Genomic DNA, 20,981 nt, shown 5'->3' on the forward strand with positions numbered 1-20,981 from the left:
CCCCACTTTGGGAGTCATCGCCGGAGCCTGGGTGCCTGGAGCTCCGCCCGCCACCCCTTCCTGGGCCCGCTGGAGCCCGGCGCCCCGACCCGGGGCCGGTAACCAGGCGCACATGGCCCGCCCGGCCCTTGTTTGTCCTGGCAGCGCGCCGCCGCTATTTGAAGCGGTTTTTATCTCCCAGAAACCAGCAAAACCCCATGCGGAGTCTAGGGAAGATGAAAGGGACCGAGGGGCTGGGGAGGGGAGGACCGCGAGGCTGCGGCAGGAGGGAGCTGGCACCGGACAGGCGGAGACCGGGAGGCGAAAGGGCCAGACTCTGGGGGGTCCGGAGGAGCCTGCCCGGCGGGGTTGGGACGGGATCCCGGGGGTCCACCCCAGGCCGCTGCCTCGCTCAGACCAGCTCCAAGGCGCCCCCCGCCCTTCCTCCGCCCCAGCCCCCTCTCCCGGGTCTCTTCCGTCACAGCCCCCAGCCGACTAAAGAAGTCTTCGGAACTCGATTTCTTCAAAGCGCCTTTGAAGCAGCGCTCCCAGCCAGAGGGCAGGAGATTTCGCACCTGGGCGGGGGCGGGAGTGGCGTCAGGGTGGGGAGAGGGGTCATAACCCGAGCCCGCCCAGGGTCGCCGGTCCCCTCCCAGCCGTAGCAGCGCCTCCTGCGGCCCGCGCGGTGGACCGTCCGACGCGCGGCGCAGCTGGGAGCCGGGCCCAGGTTGGGGGAAGAGGCCTGTGCGCCCCCTCGGCCCAGCGGGGTAACCTTGGGGGGCGGGGGCCGCACAAAGCCCTATTGTGGCTCGGGGATGGCTGCCACAGAGTGGCTTTTGTTCCTCTGCTAACTCCGTGGCGGGCACAACTGATTGCAGGCCCGGGGCAGGGGGCGGGTGACGTGCCAGGCCGCGTCCGCCCGCCGGGAGCCGCACCACCGCCGGACTGGGGCCGCGCAGCAGCCCGCACTGCAACCGCGGTGCCCGCGCTCGGGTCGCGTCACTGCACTGACCAGGGTCGGTGGGTAGAAACCAGTGGGTCTTCCCAACTCTGCAGAAAGCACTGCACGCCCAAAAACTGAACACGGCTGGAGGATTTGACCGATAAACAATTTTGTGTTTTGTTTTGAGACGGAGTCTCGCTCTGCCACCCACTCTAGAATGCAGTGGTGCGATCTCTGCTCACTGCAATCTCCGCCTCCTAGGTTCCAGCGATTCTCTTGTCTCAGCCTCCCAAGTAGCTGGGACTATGGGCGCCTGCCATTACGCCCGGCTAATGTTTGTATTTTTAGTAGAGATGGGGATTTCACCATGTTGGCCAGGATGGTCTCGAACTACTGACTCAAGTGATCTGCCCGTCTCGGCCTCCCAAAGTGTTGGGATTACAGGTGTGAGCCACCGCGCCCGCCGATAAACTAACCGCGAGCATAGTAAGCAAACATGCGCAATAGAATATTCGCCCATGGGTAGTCCCCAATTTGCCAAAGAAAAAAATCTTTGAACCACTCTTCCTCTTCTCCTTTTCTCACCAGGACAAAATTTCAAATCCAACTTTTATTTATTAAATTAAAAAAAAAAAAGAAAGGTTCCACAAAGGGCATGATCCCTTCCTTTCCACAATGTTCTCTCCCCAAGCTCCAGCGACTTTAACCCTTTAACTTGGGGCCTTGAGACAGCAGGGGACAGAAAAGGAGGATCCAAAGTTACAGGAAAGGCACTAAGCGGCTTTAAAAGTCACTGGAGGTGGAGGTGGGAGCATCGGAAGTACCAGCGTGGGGGCATGTGGGTGCACTCCCAGATCAGCTCGGGAGCCTCTGTCCTCCTAGCTCTGTAAGTTCTTCTTTCTCAGGGCTTCTAGGCACCAGGTCTAGCACAGTGCCTTGCACAGAGTAGGCACTCAATAAATACTTGATTTATTTGAATTTGATCCCAGAGAAAGCCTTCCCCACCCATTCTTCAGGAGGTGCACCTCCAAACCAATGTCCTCCTGTTAGATGGACTTCCCCAAAGAGCACGTCTAAGATGGCAGCTGCAAACCTCCATAACCATGGCAACAGGGGATTGACCTGATGGGGTCATGGTGTCTAAGGGGAGGGGCAGTGGAAGAACCTGCTCTGGGGTCAAGGGAGCTGGGATACATTCCAGTCCTTCTCCCCTCCATAGGACTTGAGGTTTCACAGCTTCTGGCTGGGGCTGGGGATATTAAGTATCCCCTAATCAAGAAATACCCCATCAACTCTTTAGCAGAGATCTAGCTAACCCAATGTGTAGAGACTTCATTAAAAGAGAAACCCCATCAACTGAGATCCTGATGATAGACATTCTATTAACAAGACCTTCTCCACTAACATTTTGTCTATACAGAGATGCATTTGGCTAGAATTTTCTGGCAGAAATGGATCCGCTTCCCTCCCCAGCTCACTCAACCTGACCCGTCATCATAACTTACATAAATAGAATTATTATTATTACTATTCATTACTCCTGGTACATAGGGGTTAAATATACAGGCCTGGGGGCAGCCTCCCTGACCCTGGGGTTACCCCGTCTTTGGGATCAGATCCCCACTGGTCTGCCCCCTTCTTGGCACCCTGCCTCTGGCCAGGTCACTAACCCCAATCCCCCTAACCATGATCCCTGATGAAGAGGCCACCAGGGGGCAATAAATTATCATCATTATCATTGTGATTGTAAAAAGGAAAAAAGGCTCTGGAGAATGGCAAGCAATGATGGGAGGTTGGGAAGACTGACTGGAGCCTGAAGGCTGAGGGACATCAGTAAATAAACTTGAGAAGCAGAAAGGGTACATACATGTCAAGGAGCTAGATGAAGAACTAGTATTGGGAGCCCAAATGGAAAGAAAATGAGTTGGCGTGGCAGGGCCAGAGTCTAGGAAGCTGGAGTGCAGGAATCAGGCACAAAGGGAGGGCATGAGATGAGAGTTTCCAGAAAGCCAGTCTCATGGTGAAGGGAGAAGGTGAGATGAGGAGGCATGCAAGGGGATACCCAGGCTCAGAATGGCCAGGAGGAAGACAGAGGGAGAGATCCCCAAAAGAGGCATGCGTCGGGTAAAGAGAGTGATTGTCAAGCAGTGGTCCAGAGAACCAAGAGAGACTGGCAGGCGAGCCCTGGGGTGGGAGGCCTTCCACCCAGCTCAGATCTCCAGCAAGTTGCTCTGCTCAGGGCTGCCTCCAGGGGCTTTCTCTGGGGTCGCTGGTGAGGCAGAAGGTCGGGGTGTCTGACTGGCCTCCTCTTCCCCAGTGTTGCGGCCCTCCCCTAGCTCCTTGGAGCCACTGGGAGGGGGACCTGGGCCTGGCTCGCCATGGGTGCGCTGGTGTTTGCTCAGGTGGTCGCTCCGGGTAAAGCGCTTGGAGCAGAGCAGGCAGGTGAATTTCTTCTCCCGGGTGTGAGTGCGCACGTGGCGCTCCAGCTCATCCGAACGAGTGAACCGCTTGCCACAGAAAAGCCAGTTGCAGACGAAGGGCCTCTCGCCTGTGTGCCAGCGCAAGTGGGCCTTCAGGTGTGAAGCCTTGCCATACACCTTGCCGCAGCCAGGGATGTGGCAACTGTGGATGGGCTTCTTCCGCAGCCCAGCCGCTGCTGCTCCCAGCCGCTCTAGCTCCTGGCAGTTGGGGCAGTCACAGGAGGAGCGCCCTGCCCCACTGCCCCCATATCCACCACTGCCCCCGGTGCTGGCGCCCCGTGGGGGTTTGGCTCCACCACTCCCCTCCAGCTGCCCGCTATTTCCCACTGCCTTGGGTTTATAGACGTCTTGGGGCAGGACATGCTGGGGCCCTGGTTGCAAGAGGTGGGGAGCTGGGTAGGGGGCTGGATTAAGGGGGGCAAAATCGGATGGGTAGGTGGGCAGCTGGGGATTCAGTGGAGGCTGAGCAGGGCCTGTGGGCAGTGTTCCTTGGAGCCCATCACCCTGGCCCTGCCCCCCACCTAGCCAGTTGCCTCCAGGGTGCATGTCCCACCAAGGAGTAGGAGCGTTGCCTGGGCCTGGTGAAATTCCTGCATGGATGCCTGCCTTGTACCAGGAACCATAGGGGTGTGTCATGTCCAGAGAGGTGTAGACACTGGGTAGGCAGTCAGAAGAGCTGTGCCCCTTGGGCACTAGTAGCCCGGGGTCCTGGGTGCCAGTGGGCCCAGGGAATGAATGGGAAAAGGGAGGGTAGTCATTGGCATAGCCTGAGGTGGGTGCTGGAGGACTGCCTGCAGGTGAGAGGAGCCCATTCGTGCTTGAAAAGGGGGCTGGATAAGCATCCCCCATGGTTTTGGGGGCTGAAAGGTCACTGCCCACAGAGTATGGCTTCTTTGTGCCTGCCTTGCCCAGTGTTGTTGAGTCCCGAAGAGGGCTGGAACCACCAAATTTGCTGCAGGCTGCCGTCAGCATGGCCAGGGGACTGGAGCCATAGTGAACTTCCTCCTGTGGAAAGAGGGATGCACTGCTTAGGGAGAGGGGAGGATAGGTGCAGAATGAAGGGCAGCATTTTAGGACTGAGACCTAGAGACATCCATAACAGAACAGAGGGGTCCGGGAAGAGTTGAAGAGGCTGGAGAATTACAGGTAAAAGAGGTTGGCCAGTAAAAACTGGACCTCAGGGCAGAGCTCACATGGAGTCATAGAAGGAGAACAGAGACTGAAGACTGCAGTCCAGTACCCGAACCTGGGAGGCAGTAGGCAGAGCTCATTCTGGAGTTACTAGGGGTGTCCAAGGGGCCTCCAAGGAACAGGAAGCTCTTTTCTTTTCTTTTTTGAGGTAGAGTCTTGTTGTTGTCGCCCACGCTGGAGTGCAATGGTGTGACGTTGGCTCACTGCAACCTCCACCTCCTGGGTTCAAGAGATTCTCCTGCCTCAGCCTCCTGAGTAGCCGGGACTACAGGCACATGCCACTGCGCCCAGCTAATTTTTTTGTATTTTTAGTAGAGACAGGGTTTCACCATGTTGGCCAGAATGGTCTCCGTCTTCTGATCTCATGCTCCACCTGCCTCGGCCTCCCAAAGTGCTGGGATTACAGGCGTGAGCCACCAAGCCCAGACTATTTTTTTTAATAAAAAGAAAAGAAGATCGGGCGTGGTGGCTCACACCTGTAATCCCAGCACTTTGAGAGGCTGAGGAGGGTGGCTCTCAAGGTCAGGAGTTCAAGACCAGCCTGACCAACATAGTGAAATCTCATCTCTACTGTAAATACAAAAAATTAGCCAGGTGTGGTGGCGGGTGCCTGTAATCTTGGCTACTCGGGAGGCTGAGGCAGGAGAATCACTTGAACCCTGGAATGCAGTGGCACAGTCTTGGCTTTGCCTCCCAGGTTCAAGTGATCCTCCTGCCTCAGCCTCCCACGTAGCTAGGATTACAGGTGCATGCCACCATGTTCAGCTATTTTGTATTTTTAGTAGAGACAGGGTTTTACCATGTTGGTCAGGCTGGTCTCAAACTCCTGACCTCAAGTGACCCACCTGCCTCGGCCTCCCAAAGTGCTAGGATTACAGGCATCAGCCACCATGCCCAGCCAAAAAACTTTTTTTTTTAGAGACAGAGTCTCACTCTGTCTCCCAAGCTGGAGTGCAGTAGCACCATCATAGCTCACTGTAGCCTCAAACTTCTTTCTGGGCTCAAGTGATCCTCCCACCTCAGCCTCCAGAGTAGTTAGGACTACAGGCACGTGCCAGGTGGCTCTTTTTATTTATTTTTATTTATTTATTTTTTTTTTTTGAGACAACGTCTTGCTCTGTCACCCAGACTGGAGTGCAGTAGCGCAATCTCGGCTCACTGCAACCTCCACCTCCCAGGTTCAAGCAAGTCTCCTGCCCCAGCCTCCCAAGTAGCTGGGATTACAGGCACCCGCCACCATTCCTGGCTAATTTTCATATTTTTAGTAGAGACAGGTTTTCACCATGTTGACCAGGCTGGTCTCGAACTCCTGACCTCGTGATCCGCCCACCTTTGCCTCCCAAAGTGCTGAGATTACAGGCCTGAGCCGATACATCAGTCCTTTTTTTTTTTTTTTTTTTTTTGAGAGAGAGTCTCGCTCTGTCTCCAAGCTGGAGTGCAGTGTCACGATCTCAACCCATTGCAACCTCCACTCCCGGGTTCACACAATTCTCCTGCCTCAGTCTCCTGAGTAGCAGGGACTACACGCACACACCACCACGCCCAGCTAATTTTTGTATTTTTAGTAGAGACAGGATTTCACCATGTTGACCAGGATGGTCTTGATCTATTGAGCTCATGATCCACCCCCTCCTCTGCCTCCCAAAGTGCTGGGATTACTGGCATGAACCACCGTGCCCAGCCTAACTCTTTTTAAATGGCTGTGGGAAGAACTGGTGAAAGAGACAGCAGCTAGCTGAGGTGAGAATTGGGGATCCTGACCCTTGGAAGTCAGTTTGGAGCAGAACGAGGCCATGGTCAGGGTCTTGAAGAGGAAAGATGGGGCTCAAAGAGCAGCATGGGGAGAAGGCCAAAGTATTAGAGGACTGTATTTGCTCCCATGCCTGATTTCCCAGCTTCATCCCATACCCCATATTTCATTTCCTGTCACTGCTTCAGCTCCTGACTAAGGCAGTGGCCTGGTCTCCCTGGGGTCCAATCCTCATGTCCTTGGTAAGGAATCTCTTGGCAGGGACTCAGGCTGGGGAGCAAGAGGAAGTGATGGTGGAGACACTGGGACATTGAGAGGGAACAGGGCTGCAGCCAAGCCAGAACTGTGGCTGAGACAAGAATGCCTTTCAAGCAGGCAGTGAGCACCTCCTGCTTTGTGGTGCCAGCTGGTACCCCTTTGAGAGGGCGAGAAGAACCCAAAGACATCATGCCCTTCCAAGGCAAGGAATTGGGGTGACTAACATACTGGCTCACAGCCACATTGCTCCATGCCTCAGCGTCCCCTAACACATAGTCCTTCTAGCACTGTGAATGAAGGAAGACGTGGCTGTAGTGCATGGGTGTCTTTTAGAAACGTAAAGTATCTTCTTAATGCCCACCGTGCTGCTGCTACTGGGCCAAATCACCCTCGGGAGCTCATGGTACCTCTCTTTGGGTGAGTCATCCAAGGAAGAAATGCTCTATAGCATCCCTGGCTGGCATAGACATTCATGTATTGCTGGGAATCCCACCAAAACAAATGCCCTCAAAATCTAACCCTATACAGTTATATGGGTTTCAAAGGGCTAGAAAAGCAGTTTTGAGGATTGGGGTCTTCATAAGCTGATATGCCTGTTGCTTTCCCAGTAAAGCGGAGAAGAGAACTCAAGAATCCAGGGTTCTCACACCTGCCTGGTAGCTCCTAGCATGTGGCATGTGTACAATGCCCATCCGAGAGGTGGGCCTGGGCCCTGGGGTTGCCATGAGGCGTGTGTGCAGCCCCTCCCGCGCTACACCCCCAAGTGCAAACCTGCTGCTCCTCCTGGGCAGTTACCTCTCTCTAAGGTCCTGTTGACTCCCAAACCGAGCCACCAAAAGCTTTCTCCAGTCTAACCACAGTGAACACCTATGGCTGCTTCTAGTCAGGGTTTCCCTGGAACCCCTGATCTTCCAAGCAGAGGGTGAGCTACAGCAGGGTAGCTGATGAGGAGGAGTCAAATCCTAGCAGAGAGAAGAGGTAGAAACATGAAGTTCAAAGGAGAGGGGCAGATACTCAGAGATATGGGGCACAAAGGACCTGTGTAGGGTGACAAATTGACATAAAATGCCCATAGCAACGGGGGAAGGAGGACTAGAGAGGAAAAATTGGCATTAAATGGCAGAAATAGGTGTAATTCCAGTGCTTTGGGAGGCCAAGTGGGGGAGGGTTGCTTGAGGCCAGGAGTTTGAGACCAGCCTGGGCAACATAATGAGATCCCCATCTCCATAACAAATGTAAAAATTAGCTGGGCTTGGTGGTGCACCCCTGTAGTCCAGGCTCCTCAGGAGGCTGAGATGGGAGGGTCACTTGAGCTCAGTAGTTAGAAGCTGCAGTGAGCTATGATTGCGCCACTGCACTCCAGCCTGGGCAACAGAGCAAGACCCTGTATCAAAAACAACAACAAAAAAGAGGCAGAAATAGGCAGGGACCTAAAAAAGCAGAAAGGTGAAAAGACACAAACTAAGAAGGAGGGATGCTGGAAAACAGACTGGGCTAGAAAAGCAAAGGAAAGCAGAGAGGAGAAGAAAAGGGGGAGGAGGAAGAAGAGAGGAGACTTCCTACCTAAGAGAAAACCACCATGGTGCTGGGCCCCAGAAAACCCCCAGACCAGGCCACTCCTCCCTCCTTCTCCCCCCTGACCGTCCCCTCTCCCTCTGCCCAGCCCGGCTCCGATGGTTTCCCTGCGGTCGGTTTATTTTTAAAAACGCCGACGCCGTCCCCCGCCCGGCCCTCACACTGTGGCCACAGGGGCCTCAGCCAAGCCCAGGGACCCCACCCAGCTGTGGGGAGGGAAGGAGGGGTGAAAGAAGGCAGCCAGCCCCAGGCCAACAGGAGACCCCAGCCCTGGGGAGTGGAGGCCCAGAGGGCCCTTAAGGGCAGGGAACGGGGAGGGAAGAACCAGACCCACTCAGAATGCTCTGGAGGCTATGGGCTGGGCACGTGGCTAAGTTTCACCACAGCCTCAGTTTCCTTCTCTTGCTGATTGGTCTCTCCTGGGAACTCAGGGAAAGAGTCCTGGTTAAGAGTTCTAAGTACGTGTCCCCATACCTGATCAAATGTGTTCCCTTTCCAGGGCCCAGCAGTCCCACCTTCCAGCTGTTCCCTCCTGACCTCCACCCACCACCCTTAAAAAAATAAAAACAAAACAAAAAAACAGACTTAAGGTATTGAAGTGGGACTGTTTGGAAAAAGAACAAGATAGGAGCTGTCCCAACTTTCCCACCCAGATGTGGAGTAGGGGAAGGGGACCCCTCCTCCCAGGGAACTGGTGGTGCAGTGCCCAGCCTGGCCTCCCAGTGGAAATCTCACTAGACATCTCAGGGCTGACTGGCCTTAGGTTCTGAGCAGCCAAGTTCCCATTTTCCAGTTCTCAACATTCTCAGCCTTCTCCCAAGTTCGTTAGTTCTCCCAGCTTCCCAGTTCTCCATTCCCACCTAGGGCTCCAACCAATTCTTCCTCCTTCCTGTTCTCCTGCATCTCACTTGGCCCAGGTGAGCCCCCTATCAAGCAGCAGCTGCTTCCCTCTCTGAACCCCAAGTTCTTCCCACTGCCAGAGAGCCTACCCATACCAGGCAGGGGGGTTCCTGGGGAGAGGGGGAGGAAGTTGAGGGCCCAGGTACCCAAAAACTAGGTGAGAGTGGTAGAGAGATGGGAAGGACTGGTGTGCCTGTGTCGTAGGCATCTCCAGCTCGCAGGAGTGAGGGGACGTGAGAGGCTAGCTTCCACGACACCCTCCTCTCACCATGCACTACCCCAATCCCATGTCTTTCCAGCAGGCCTCTGGGCCAGTCCCTCCCAAGCCACCAGCGCCACGTTGGCAATACTGGCATGATGCCCACGCCCACTGACACTGTCCCTGCCCTGGGTGGACCCAGGATTTCCATGCTTCTTATTCCTCAAGACCACAGTGTTTCAATGATGGCTCAAAATAGAGTCTGTTGGGGAGGTGGCAGGATGACAATCTGCCCCCATTGCAGCTGTGGGTAGAGTACAACATCCAGAGACCCCTGGCTGGATACAGAGTATGACAAGGGACATGGTGGCCATCTGGCTGGCTTGCATGCTACTCCCCAAACTCAGCCACAAACTCACTATCTCACAGCCTTCTGCACACGCCAATCCTCACCTGGACTCACAGCACTCAGATGGCCCAACTTTCTCTCTCTCTCTGTCTCTCTCTCTCTCTCACAGAGCCGGCAGCGGGCGGGCACACTCCACTGCACCCTAATGATTATACTCAGACCAATGAACACAGGTGTTAAAAGACTCCTGCCCCATCTCTCACACACACACTTCTCCTACAGGTTGAGTGAGTTGGCTTCCTGTTTGGCCCAGCACCCCTGGGCCTGAGTTAGGGCGCTGGGAAGAGAGATGTGGGACCCAAGAATAGGGAAGAGTCAAGGCTTTTGGGGAGGGCCCTCTGGCCCTAAGTTCCTGCAGAGAGACCCAGAAAGCAAGACAGAGATAGTGACAGAGGAACAGTGTCAGAGACCCAGAAGCAGGGAGGACTCTGGCCCTGAGTGGCTGTGAGCCCTCCCTTCCCAACTCCGTGGCTTGGGTCCCCCAGAAGCCCTGGTAGAGTCAGAAATTTCTCAAGACCCCAAACCCTGACCCCCACAGTACCCCAGTTCCCTTTGTCCCCACGCCAGAGGCAAGGGATGCAAGGGTCCCAGCCCAGAGGGGAAGTGGCCCAGTCCGCCCTGGAGCCTCCCACTCCCAAAATAGAGCTGAGTTTGTCTTTGGCTGAAAGCTAAATATTTGTGAGCCGGGCAAGCGGCCTCAGACCCCGTCCCTCCTCCTTGGTTCCCTCTCAGGCCTGGGCTCAGTTCCCCTGGTCAGCCCCCCACAGGCACAGGCTGGCCTCCTTTCTCTCACAGCCTTCCTCCTCGCCTCCACACACCAGCTCACGGGCCCAGCCCCCTCCCCACACAACAGGCAAGATCCTGCCTGGGCCACAAGTCCCAGGAGACAGGACCCCCAAAGAACTATACCCAGTTGCTGCTCTGTGCCCCCTCAGCCAGTCCTCTCTGCCTTCTATCTCTGCTGCCAGCTTATCTGTTCCCACCCCTCTCTCCTCAGTCCCCTCTCCCCCTCTTCCCCTCCTATCCCCATCCCTTTTCCACTCCTCACAGTCAGTGTGCTTAGCTGGGATACGTGTTCCTCCTTCTGACCTAATCCCCTCTCACCCTCTTTTCACTGCCCTCTGACCCCTGGCCCTCTTCTTCCCTCCCTTTTCTCCTGCCCCCTGCTTCCCCCTTCTTGGACCCCACTCCTCTCTCCACATCAGAAGGACCCCTGGAATTGACAGGCACCACAGCTACTATCTATGTGAGTTGCAGGAGGTGGGTGGGCAGGGACTAGGACTATTACGGTTGTGGCTGGTTTCCTGGGGGGAAGAGGGGACAGTTACCTCAAGCAGGGAGGACGCCATCCTGAGGCTGGGGAACGGGTCCCAAGGAGCCAGGCAGATGGAGAGAGCTGAGCCGTGGGGGGGGAGAGAGAGAGAAGGGAGAGGGAGGGAGAATGGGAGAATGAGAGAGAAGATATCTAAAGTTAGAAGGGACCGGGGTGGGGGGTGGGGGGCTGCTCTCTGTCTGTAGGGATCCACCCTCTAATTACAGCTTTCCCAGCGGAGAAGGCTCCGGATCCAATGAGGAGGGCGAGAGAGGGAGGCAGAGGGTCCAAATTTCCTGCTCCATTTGCTAAGCTCCCCAAAGAAGGGATCAGGGAGGGAGAGGAGAAAAAGGGGCGCCCATGGAAGGGGTGGGAGGCAGGAAAAGGGGAGAGCAACGACGGCCAGTTGTCAGGGCTTCGTCAGGGGCTGCAGAGGGGAGAGGTTAAAGGGATGGTGGACCCCGGTGTCCTACACGCGGCAGCAATCCCATAGGCATCTGTGGACACCCCTCCCAGCGCTCCCCAGTGTCATGTACCTGGGGGAACCTGGGGCTGGCTGTCCCGAGTCTTTCCTCTCTGGAGGTCTGGCAGGGAGACTGCAGGCAGCGGGTGGCCTGAGGGTGCTGGGAGGGATCGGCTGTCTCCCAGGCCAGCTCCACTCCCGTTCCCACTCAGGCTCCGGTCCTACGGTCCTACTCTGACTCCAGAGTCCTTGCTGCTGCTCGCTGGCTGCTGCTGCTGCTACTGCTGCTGCTGAGGCTGCTGCCGCCCGCCGCTGCTGAGGGAAGGAACAGGAGGGAAAAGGAACAAACCCCAAACCACTAATTAGAGATCCGGGGGGGGATGGGGGGTTGGGGACGACACTCACACAGAGAGACTGGAACGCACTGACACACACACTCGTGGCCAAACACAGGGGTGATGCGTGCACATGTACACACACAGTACCACTCACACGGGGCACAGCCACTATCATGAATGAACGCAGATGGACACACGCAAATGCACACGGTAACACGCTGGAGGCACACGCGCCACACCCGCCCCAGCTGACCGTGGAGAACTTGCTTCCCCAGTCACCCACCTGCCTCTAGATCAGGAGAGCAGTGTGTATGTGCCCAAGTGTGTGTGTTGTGTGAAGAGGGACGGGAGGTTCTGAGGTGGAGGCTTCTGCTGCCTAAACTTTTAGTGTCACTGAGGTAGGTTCCAGAGCAAGGCCTGGAGGAAGGGGTGAAGAGTTAGGGAAGGCTTGGTATTGGCTTGGGGGGGTCCCTCAGTTTTCCTCCCAGTGCCTCAGTTTCACTGTTTGGATACCTAGGCCTACCTCACCTTGTGGGGCAGAACCTGGATCTTCTGATGAAGAGAGAATTTAAGACAGGCAGGAGGCCAGGCACAGTGATTTATGCCTATAATCCCAGCACTTTGGGAGGCCAAGGCAGGTGGATCACCTGAGGTCAGGAGTTCGAGACCAGCCTGGCCAACATGGTGAAACACCATCTCTACTGAAAATACAAAAAAAAAATTATCCGGGTGTGGTGGTGTGTGCCTGTAATCCCAGCTACTCTGGAGGCTGAGGCAGGACAATCACGAACCTGGGAGGCAGAGGCTTCAGTAAGCCGAGATGGTGCCACTGCACCTAGCCTGGGTGACAGAGCAAGACTCCATCTCAAAAAAAAAAAAAGACAGGCAGGGGTGAGGGTGGCAGTGGAAGGTCATTGGGTCAACTCATTCATGCTGACACCTAGCCCCTTTGGATTATTTTCCCCAAAAAGAAATGCCCTAAACTTCATCATTCCTTGTCAGTTACCTGGGCCTCTCTTGGAGGCCATGAGTTTAATCTCCACCCTTTGGTGGACAGTTCTCCTGAGTGATCTGACTTTCCTGGGAACTCCCAGTTCCCTTTCTCATTGCCATGCATCAATTCCCTCTTCCAAAGAAAGATCTGAAGTTACAACTTAATAAGGACTTCCCAACTTTGACTTCCCATCAAAATAGGAAATAAGAGAAGAAAGGTCAGCCAGGTTGGGAGGGAAACCCAAAAAGTCTATTACCTGAAACCTGGGCCCTGGACCCCCAGGTGTTTATGGGAGAGAGAGGACTGGGCAGCCTAGTGGTGGAACTGACAGCTCTCCCACAGTGGGGCTTAGCCTGCCGGGGTTGTTTGGCAGCTTATTCCTTAACACACATCTCTCTCCCTCCCAGCTCTTCCTGTCAGAGGAATAAAGCCCTGTCCTTTCCACCCTCCTCACTCCTCAACACCATCCCCTCACTTTCTCGGAGTGCCCACTTCCTCGCTCCTTTAGCTCTCCCAGATCTCCAAAGAAAGGTCTGGGAGGTGACAGGAGCAGATGGAGGTCCAGGGAGGTTTGCACAGCAGTTTTGCCAACAGGCAGGCACGAATTTCAGGGTAGGACCCAGGAGTTCTGGATTCTAGCCCCACGATTTGATTTACCCCAAGGAACTCTGAGAACCCAAGGTTTAGGGGAAGGGTTAGGGAACCAGGTAGCTGACAAAGAGAAAGAAGCAAAAGAAGAAACAGAGCAAATGAAACAGTCCAAGAGAATCAGAAGAGATATCACTGGGTATAAGAAAGAGATAGGAAAGAGGAAAACAGAAGACCAGATGTGTGGCTTAAAAAAAAAAAAAAGAAAGATCAGGAAAAAAACTAAAAAGGTAAAGAAACAGGACCAGAGGAACAAAGATGGAGAGACAAAGGCTTGGGAAGGACAGGGAAAATAGCCTGAGGCATAGCCAGGTCCAGAGAAGGAGGAGGAGGAGGAGGAGGAGGAGGCTGCCAGGCAGGTGGGGAGGCGGGGATGGAATATAAATAGCGCATAATTGTGTCCGCTGATTACACGGGCCACCCCACCCGTCTGCCCGAGAGGAAGTGCCCGTGGTGGGGTGTCCCTGTGACCTCGCGGTCTCCCCCTGGTTGGGAGGAGTCTGAGACTGAGGTGCCAGTTGGATTTCTGGGGCCCCCAACTCAGATGTTGGGAAGGAGAAAATTTAGAGCAATTCCTGTATCACCAGCAGAAAAGCCTAAGACCAGTTTGATCAGGAAGGAAACTGAGGCAGAGGAGGACTCTAGAGAAGCTTCCCTTCTACCCTGTGACCCTCTAAAGAAGAGAGAGCAGGTGAGGAGGGGGTTGGGACTCAGATTAGATGAGAGAAGAAAGGAAGAGACCGAAGGGGAAAAGGAGGAAGGATGGAAAGATGAATGGACAGACAGGGTTGGGGAGAGGAGTTGGAAGGAAGGGTCACCTTCTCACTCCCCGTGTGGGCTTTAATCCCTAACCCTACCTGGGAAGGGGCAGACACATTCAAATCCTAAGAGTTCTAGGGAAAGAAAAAGGAGGAGCAGAGTCCCAGGAAGATGTGAGCCAGGGCCCCTGATGGATCAACAGAGGACAGCCCCTGGACACAGAGCCTGCCCCCCACCAGAGATCAGGGCCAAAGATAGGCAGAGGGGCTGCCTGAAGCCCCAGCTGCTGCCCTCAGGAGCCCCTGGGTTCTGACTTCTCCCACATCCTTTTTAAAGATAATCCTGCAGGCCAGCTGAGATGCTGGTGTTCCTGGGTCCAGCTCCCCAGTCTCCTTCCCAGTGCCCTGAGGGGCTGGGGGCAGCAATTAGAAATCTTAACCAAGGACTTACCTCCACCCTCTCAGTCCTCCCTCAGCCCAGCCTCCGAGGGGGTGGGGCAGCCCAAGCAGAGGCGCCATGTGGCAGGGGCGGGTAGAGGCTGCGGCTCTGGTCCTTCCAGTATAAACCCCCTAGGCATCTGGTTTCTATCCACCACCCCCCACCACCCTGGGGGCCCCTCAGCCTCCGCCCATGGCCACCCAGACACTGAACTCCAAGGGATGGATGCCCCAGAAGGAAGGGGTGGGATGATGCCTTTCTGATATCCCAATGCCAGGACTCGCTGAACCACAGGAACCACTCCCTTCTCGCCCTCCCCTAGGAGAATCAGGGTGGGCTTTCTAGGTTAGAGGGGGTTGAATCTGGAACTTGCCTCAGTTCTCCAAATGATTTTGGATCTTTTTGGAAAGATCAGTGGAGAGTGGGAGACCTGTACCCCCTACTCCCAAGGGATGCACCCTCTGTCATGCACACCATCGCCCTCTACCACTCTTCTAGGCTGGGCTGTCTCTAACAGCCTCATCCAAAGTGACTCCCAGCTCTTCATTGTCGCTGTTATAGAAGGTTTGACTACCCTAGAGAGAATCACCAGAGAATAGTGAGCAGAGCCCCTGAAATAGAGAGACTGACACACGCCCTAATGCATACCTGATGAGTGACACATTCAGATCTGCATACTTGCACACACACAAGGTGACACATAATTCATACACATTTGTACTATGCAGGCACCCATACTGACACACACTGATATATACATATACTCTACAGATAATGCTTACCCCAAGACACCCTAACCCCCAATCATAAAAATGCACACACCAGTATGTTTACATGCATACAGACTCATGGTCACCCAGAATACGTCCCACATGGACTCACAGATTCACATCAACACATGTATCTACACATGTGGCAAATGTCACACACATATACCCAGGGCTATTGTTACAACTCTACAGCTCTGGAGATCCCTGAGGTCTCCTAAAGGCCATTTGGGAACCCCTCTCCCTATAAGGATCTGGGGATAAGGGTGATATGGAGGCCACTGCCAGTCCTGCAAATTGCTGCCTCCAACTCCTACTAGTATAAGAAGCTCTGGTGTACCTTTAGGTCTGGTGCGTATGGGGAGTATTTGATCCAATACTCCCCACACACACCGGAATTCAGAGACCCAGATGGCCCCAGCAAACTCCCTGGCTCTGGGGAACCCCAGCATCCCTACCCCCACCCAGGCCCCTGCTGCTCTGCAGCCCCGCTGACTCATCTCTCCCTCTGTGGAGCTCCCCAACCACAGGGGCCTGGAAGAGAAGCTTGGAAAGTTGCGCTCATGTCCCGGGCCCCTGGTCTGGCCACTACCCCTGCATGCACCCAGCCCAGCCCTTGTCTCTAGTGGATACTCCAGCAACAGAGAACATAGAGGGGACAGGAAAGAAGAAGGCATCCAGAGACAGGGAAACAGAAAGACATGGGAGAGACAAAGCAGAAACAAATGGTGGGCCTACAGATAAGAGACCCTGAGGATCAGCTACCAGTCTGTTGGGTCCTCCAAGAATAATGGGGCTGATGACCAGGAAAGCTTGCTCCTTGGGTTGAAGGAACATCCACTCATGGCCTCAGGATTTACAGACTGCTGAGTGCCTTGACCCAGCATTTCTGACACGAGGCTCAGGGTACTTAGGGAAGAGGATCCAATTTTAGGAGGCAAAGCTGAGGACATGGGATAGAAGGGAAACTTTTAAGAGGCTAGCAACCTTTGTATAGGACAGCTTGGAAAAGGAGCTCCCCACCCCAACAAATATGTACACAAATTTGCAGGTACAGACAGACTGCAACTTCCCTCCCTCTCTCCTAGGTCTCCCCACCGCCTCTTCCAGCACTAGGGCTACAAGGGAGGACTTCTGGGACAGGCTCTGGCTCCCCTCTTCTCTGAACCTTAGGCTCCTTCATTGACATTTGAGCCCTGATATAATTTGGCAGCTTTAGGAGAGGCAGATCAGAATCAGAAACAAGTGCCATGATGGAAGCAGGAAGAAGAAATCTGGATGGCAGGGGACAAAGAGGAAAATGAAAGGAAGGGGAAGACTGAAGTCTGATTCTGAAAAAGGGGACCTGTCCTGGGTGGGCGTGTCTCACATGGGACAACACTGAATTAAGTAAGAACCTGGTCATCTCTAGAAAATGACCCTTTGGGCCAGGCGCAGTGGTTCATACCTGTAATCCCAGCACGTTGGGAGGCCGAGGCAGGTGGATCACGAGGTCAGGAGTTCAAGACCAGTCTGACCAATATGGGGAAACCCTGTCTCTACTAAAAATACAAAAATTAGCTGGGTGTGGTGGCTTGCACCTGTAATCCGAGCTACTTAGGAGGCTGAGGCAGAGAATCACTGGGACCCAAGAGGTGGAGGTTGCTAGGAGCCGAGATCGCTCCTTTGCATTCCAGCTCAGGGAAACAAGAGCAAAACTCTGTCTCAAAAAAAAAAAAAAAAAAAAAGGAAAATTACTCTTTGTAAAAATGATATCCTAGAATCTGATACATGAAATATTCTAATGTCTTTCACAGGAAGAATTTGGGGTGATGGAATTCTGATTACATCATCCCTAGGAGTAAGGCTGAGCAACCCAAGGGAATGGTCCTTCAAAATCCTACATACAGGCTGGGTGCGATGTCTCGGGCCTGTAATCCCAGCACTTTGGGAGGCCGAGGTAGGCATATCAGCTGAGGTCAGGAAGTTCGAGGCCAGCCTGGCCAACATGGCAAAACCCTCTCTCTACTAAAAATACAAAAATTAGCAGAGTGTGCTGGTACACGCCTGTAATCCCTGCTACTCGGGAGGATGAGGTAGGAGAATCACTTGAACCCGGGAAGCAGAGGTCGTGAGCTGAGAATGAGCCACTGCACTCCAGCGTGGGAGACAACAAGACTCCATCTCAAAAAAAAAAAATCCTAAATACACATCTCTCCCCATTTTCTCTGACCTGCTGTGTTCTTGGTAGCACAGATTTTTGAGATGTGGAATGAACCTAGAGAACATTCTTTCATTCAACAAATGTTCAGAAAGCACCTATTGTGTGCCAAGCACACTGGGCTAGACTTGGGCATGCAACAACAAACATCCCTTTACCTCACAAACTAACCAGCATCTAACAAAAGAGTAGGAAGTATTTTTTTATTTTGAGATGGGGTATTGCTCTGTCACCCAGGCTGGAGTGCAGTGGTTCAATCTCAGCTCACTGCAACCTCCACCACCCAGGTTCAAGTGATTACTGCCTCAGCCTCCTGAGTAGCTGAGATTACAGGCGTGCGCCACCACACCCAGCTAATTGTTTTGTTTTGTTTTGTTTTGTTTTTTGAGACAGAGTCTCGTTCTGTCACCAGGCTGGAGTGCAGTGGCACTATCTCGGCTCACTGCAACCTCCGTCTCCCGGGTTCAAGCAATTCTCCTGCCTCAGCCTCCCGAGTAGCTGGGACTACAGGCGCATGCCACCACGCCCAGCTAATTTTTCTATTTTTAGTAGAGACGGGGTTTCACCATGTTGGCCAGGATGGGCTCGATCTCTTGACCTTGTGATCCGCCCGCCTCGGCCTCCCAAAGTGCTGGGGTTATAGGTGTGAACCACCGCACCCAGCCTGTTTTGTATTTTTAGTACAGATGGAGTTTCACCTTGTTAACCAGGATGGTCTCCACTTCCTGACCTCATGATCCGCCCTCCTTGGCCTCCCAAAGTGCTGGGATTACAGGTATGAGCCACTGTGCCCAGCCTAGAAGTATCTTGATGGCATAAGGACAAAAGGGTAAATCTAAGCCAGTGTTGGGGGGAGTTGAAGAAGGCTTCCTGGAAGAAAGGATGACTAAATAAAGAAACCGAAGGACGAATAAGAGTTATCAAGTAAAAAAAGGAAGAGTGGACCCCGCAAAGTGGCTCATGCCTGTAATCCTAGCACTTTGGGAGGCTGAGATTGGTGGATCACTTGAGTCCAGTAGTTCAAGACCAGCCTGAGCGACATGGCAAAACCCTGTCTCTACAAAAAAATACAAAAAAATACAAAAAAAAAATTAGCCCAGGTGACAGAATGAGACCTCATCTAAAAAAAAAAAAAGGAAGGGAAGAGTATATGCAAAGACTCAGAGGTATGAGGGATTGACAACTTTTGAGATGCTGAAAATTGAGTATGAGTGCAACACAGAGTGGAGGCTGATGGAGAAGATCTAATCAGCTATGCAAGGGACCAGACTTGATCCAAAGGCAACATACGAGAATACCTGTGTATTAGAAAAACGACTGACTTCAGAGAGGAGAATGAAATACGGAGCCAGGCAGTTCTGGGTAAATCAGCCATTTACAATGGTGCAAGCATGGGTGAGCTATTTAACCTCTGATGCCTAAGATTCCTCTTCTGTTGAAAGGGGCAGCATAATTTGGTAATCTCCCACTGTTGTTAAGGATTAGCAATAATACATGTAGAGTTCTTAGCACAGGGTCTGGCACTTAGTAGTTGCTCCATAAATGGTGCCTATCAATATTGTCACAGTTGGGAGGTGGGTAAAATTGGAGGCAAGGAAACAATCCGTTGTAGCAGTCCAAGCAAGATGTGGGAAGGTGTGGCCTGCAGCAGCAGTAGGGATGAGCAGAAGTCAGTGGAGGGGGACCGTGGCTCACACCAGCACTTTGAGAGGCCAAGGAGAGCGGATCACTTGAGGTCAGGAGTTTGAGACCAGCCTGGCCAACATGGGTGAAACCCCTTCTCTACTAAAAATAAAAAATTGGCTGTGCATGTGACACATGCCTGTAATCCCAGCTACTTGGGAGGCTGAGACATGAGAATCGCTTGAGCCTGGGAGGCAGAGGTTGCAGTGAGCCAAGATCACGCCACTTCAGCCTGTCTCAAAAAAAAAAAAAAAAAAAAAGTCAATGGAGGGGTGATATTGAGGATGTGAAGTAGACAGGACTAGTGCCCAGTTGGATGTGAAGGGTGAGTAGTCATGCATGACTTCCCTTGATCTGTGTGTTGACGTGTGCACTTGCACACAGGACATGCAGGCATTTTAAAGGTATCTATTCAGTTCTGAGAATGGCTCTTGACAGTTGCTGGATCTGGCCAACAGAGTGAAGGGCCAGGGCAATATCTGAGGACCTGGCCCACAGCCTCCCAGAAGGACCCCTGCCTTGGCCCTCTGCCCCAATTCCTCCTGAACTATTTCCTTTCCCCCTTTTCACCCATTTCTGCCTCCCCACCTTCCATCACCTCCCCTACATAGGAACCCGCTGTAACTTCTAAGCCTATCTAGGCCTAGTCTTTCCCACCTGTTTTTCCACTGCCTCAGTTAATGAGGGTCCTTGGGACTCAGGTACCAACATTACCACCTCCTCCCCGCACAGCCTCAATGGGACGCACCCCTCTGGATTTCTTTTCTTTCTTTCTTTCTTTTTTTTTTTTTTTGAGACGGAGTTTTGCTCTTGTTGCCCAGCTGGAGTGCAATGGCATGATCTTGGCTGGCCGCAACCTCCGCCTCCCGGGTTCAAGCGATTCTCCGGCCTCAGCCTCCCGAGTACCTGGAATTACAGGCATGTGCCACCATGCCCAGCTAATTTTGTATTTTTAGTAGAAACAGGGTTTCTCCATGTTGGTCAGGCTGGTCTCGAACTCCTGACCTCAGGTGATCCACCCGTCTCGGCCTCCCAAAGTGCTGGGATTACAGCTGTGAGCCACTTCCCTGGCCCCTCCTCTAGATTTCAAAGCACTGTTCAACGCCCTCCATCCACCCGCACCCCGCGTGGTGGTGTGAGGCAAAAAGCACAGTTGACGCTGAGGCAGGATTGGGGGGGTCTCAGCCCCCACCTACAGCTGTTAGGGAGATAGGCACCCTCAGACGAACAGGGCAGGTCGTGAGCTGGAGGCTGCTGGGAGGTCTCGCGGCCTAGGCCGGGCTCAGGGCCGCCGGGGAATCTCGCCTCCCTCCCGTGCCTCAGTGTCCCCGCGCAGCCGAGGGGCGGGCGGCCGGGGGGCGGGGCGCGGGCGGGGCCGGCAGGGCCAGGCGCCCGGGCAGGAGGCAGCTGCATATCTGCGGTCCCGACCACAATTGCTGGGAGTCGCGTCCCGGAGACTGGCGGCGCTGACTCTGCCCGCTGCGGCCGCCGCGCCGATTAGAGCCCGAGAGGGAGCGCCAGCTCGGGGGAGGGGGCGGCGGCGGGGGAGCGCCGGATGCCCCTTCGCCTCCGCCCAGCCAGCGCCCCCCGCTGCCCAGCCCAGTCCTTTCTCAGCCGCCCGAACTTAGGACAGGAGTCCTGCCTCCTCGGCCGTAGCTTTCTCGAGGCTGCGACCCAGCTTCTTCCTCCAGATCC

At 54.1% G+C, this 20,981-nt stretch overlaps 1 protein-coding gene across 3 annotated transcripts; it reads right to left on the bottom strand.

Moving 5' to 3' along the window:
* Positions 1-1,453: 1,453 nt before the first annotated feature.
* On the bottom strand, positions 1,454-20,607 carry SP7 (Sp7 transcription factor). 3 transcript variants are annotated; one of them, XM_012450544.2, is made up of 3 exons: positions 20,504-20,607; positions 11,533-11,771; positions 1,454-4,407 (listed from the first exon to the last, which is right to left on the bottom strand). In XM_012450544.2, the coding sequence occupies exon 3, from the start codon at positions 4,372-4,374 to the stop codon at positions 3,133-3,135; it is 1,242 nt and encodes a 413-aa protein (XP_012305967.1). In that variant the 5' UTR covers positions 4,375-4,407; positions 11,533-11,771; positions 20,504-20,607; the 3' UTR covers positions 1,454-3,132. The 3 variants fall into 3 exon arrangements, with proteins under 3 accessions (XP_012305967.1, XP_012305966.1, XP_064232786.1); XM_012450543.2 differs by lacking the exon at positions 20,504-20,607 and adding an exon at positions 11,013-11,080 and having other exon boundaries at positions 11,533-11,742; XM_064376716.1 differs by lacking the exons at positions 11,533-11,771; positions 20,504-20,607 and adding an exon at positions 11,013-11,157.
* Between the last annotated feature and the right edge of the window lie 374 nt (positions 20,608-20,981).

This window comes from Aotus nancymaae, unplaced genomic scaffold, assembly GCF_030222135.1.
Source record: "Aotus nancymaae isolate 86718 unplaced genomic scaffold, 86718_ANA_hifiasm-v0.15.2.pri h1tg000016l, whole genome shotgun sequence".
In the NCBI taxonomy this organism is placed as follows: Eukaryota; Metazoa; Chordata; class Mammalia; order Primates; family Aotidae; genus Aotus; species Aotus nancymaae.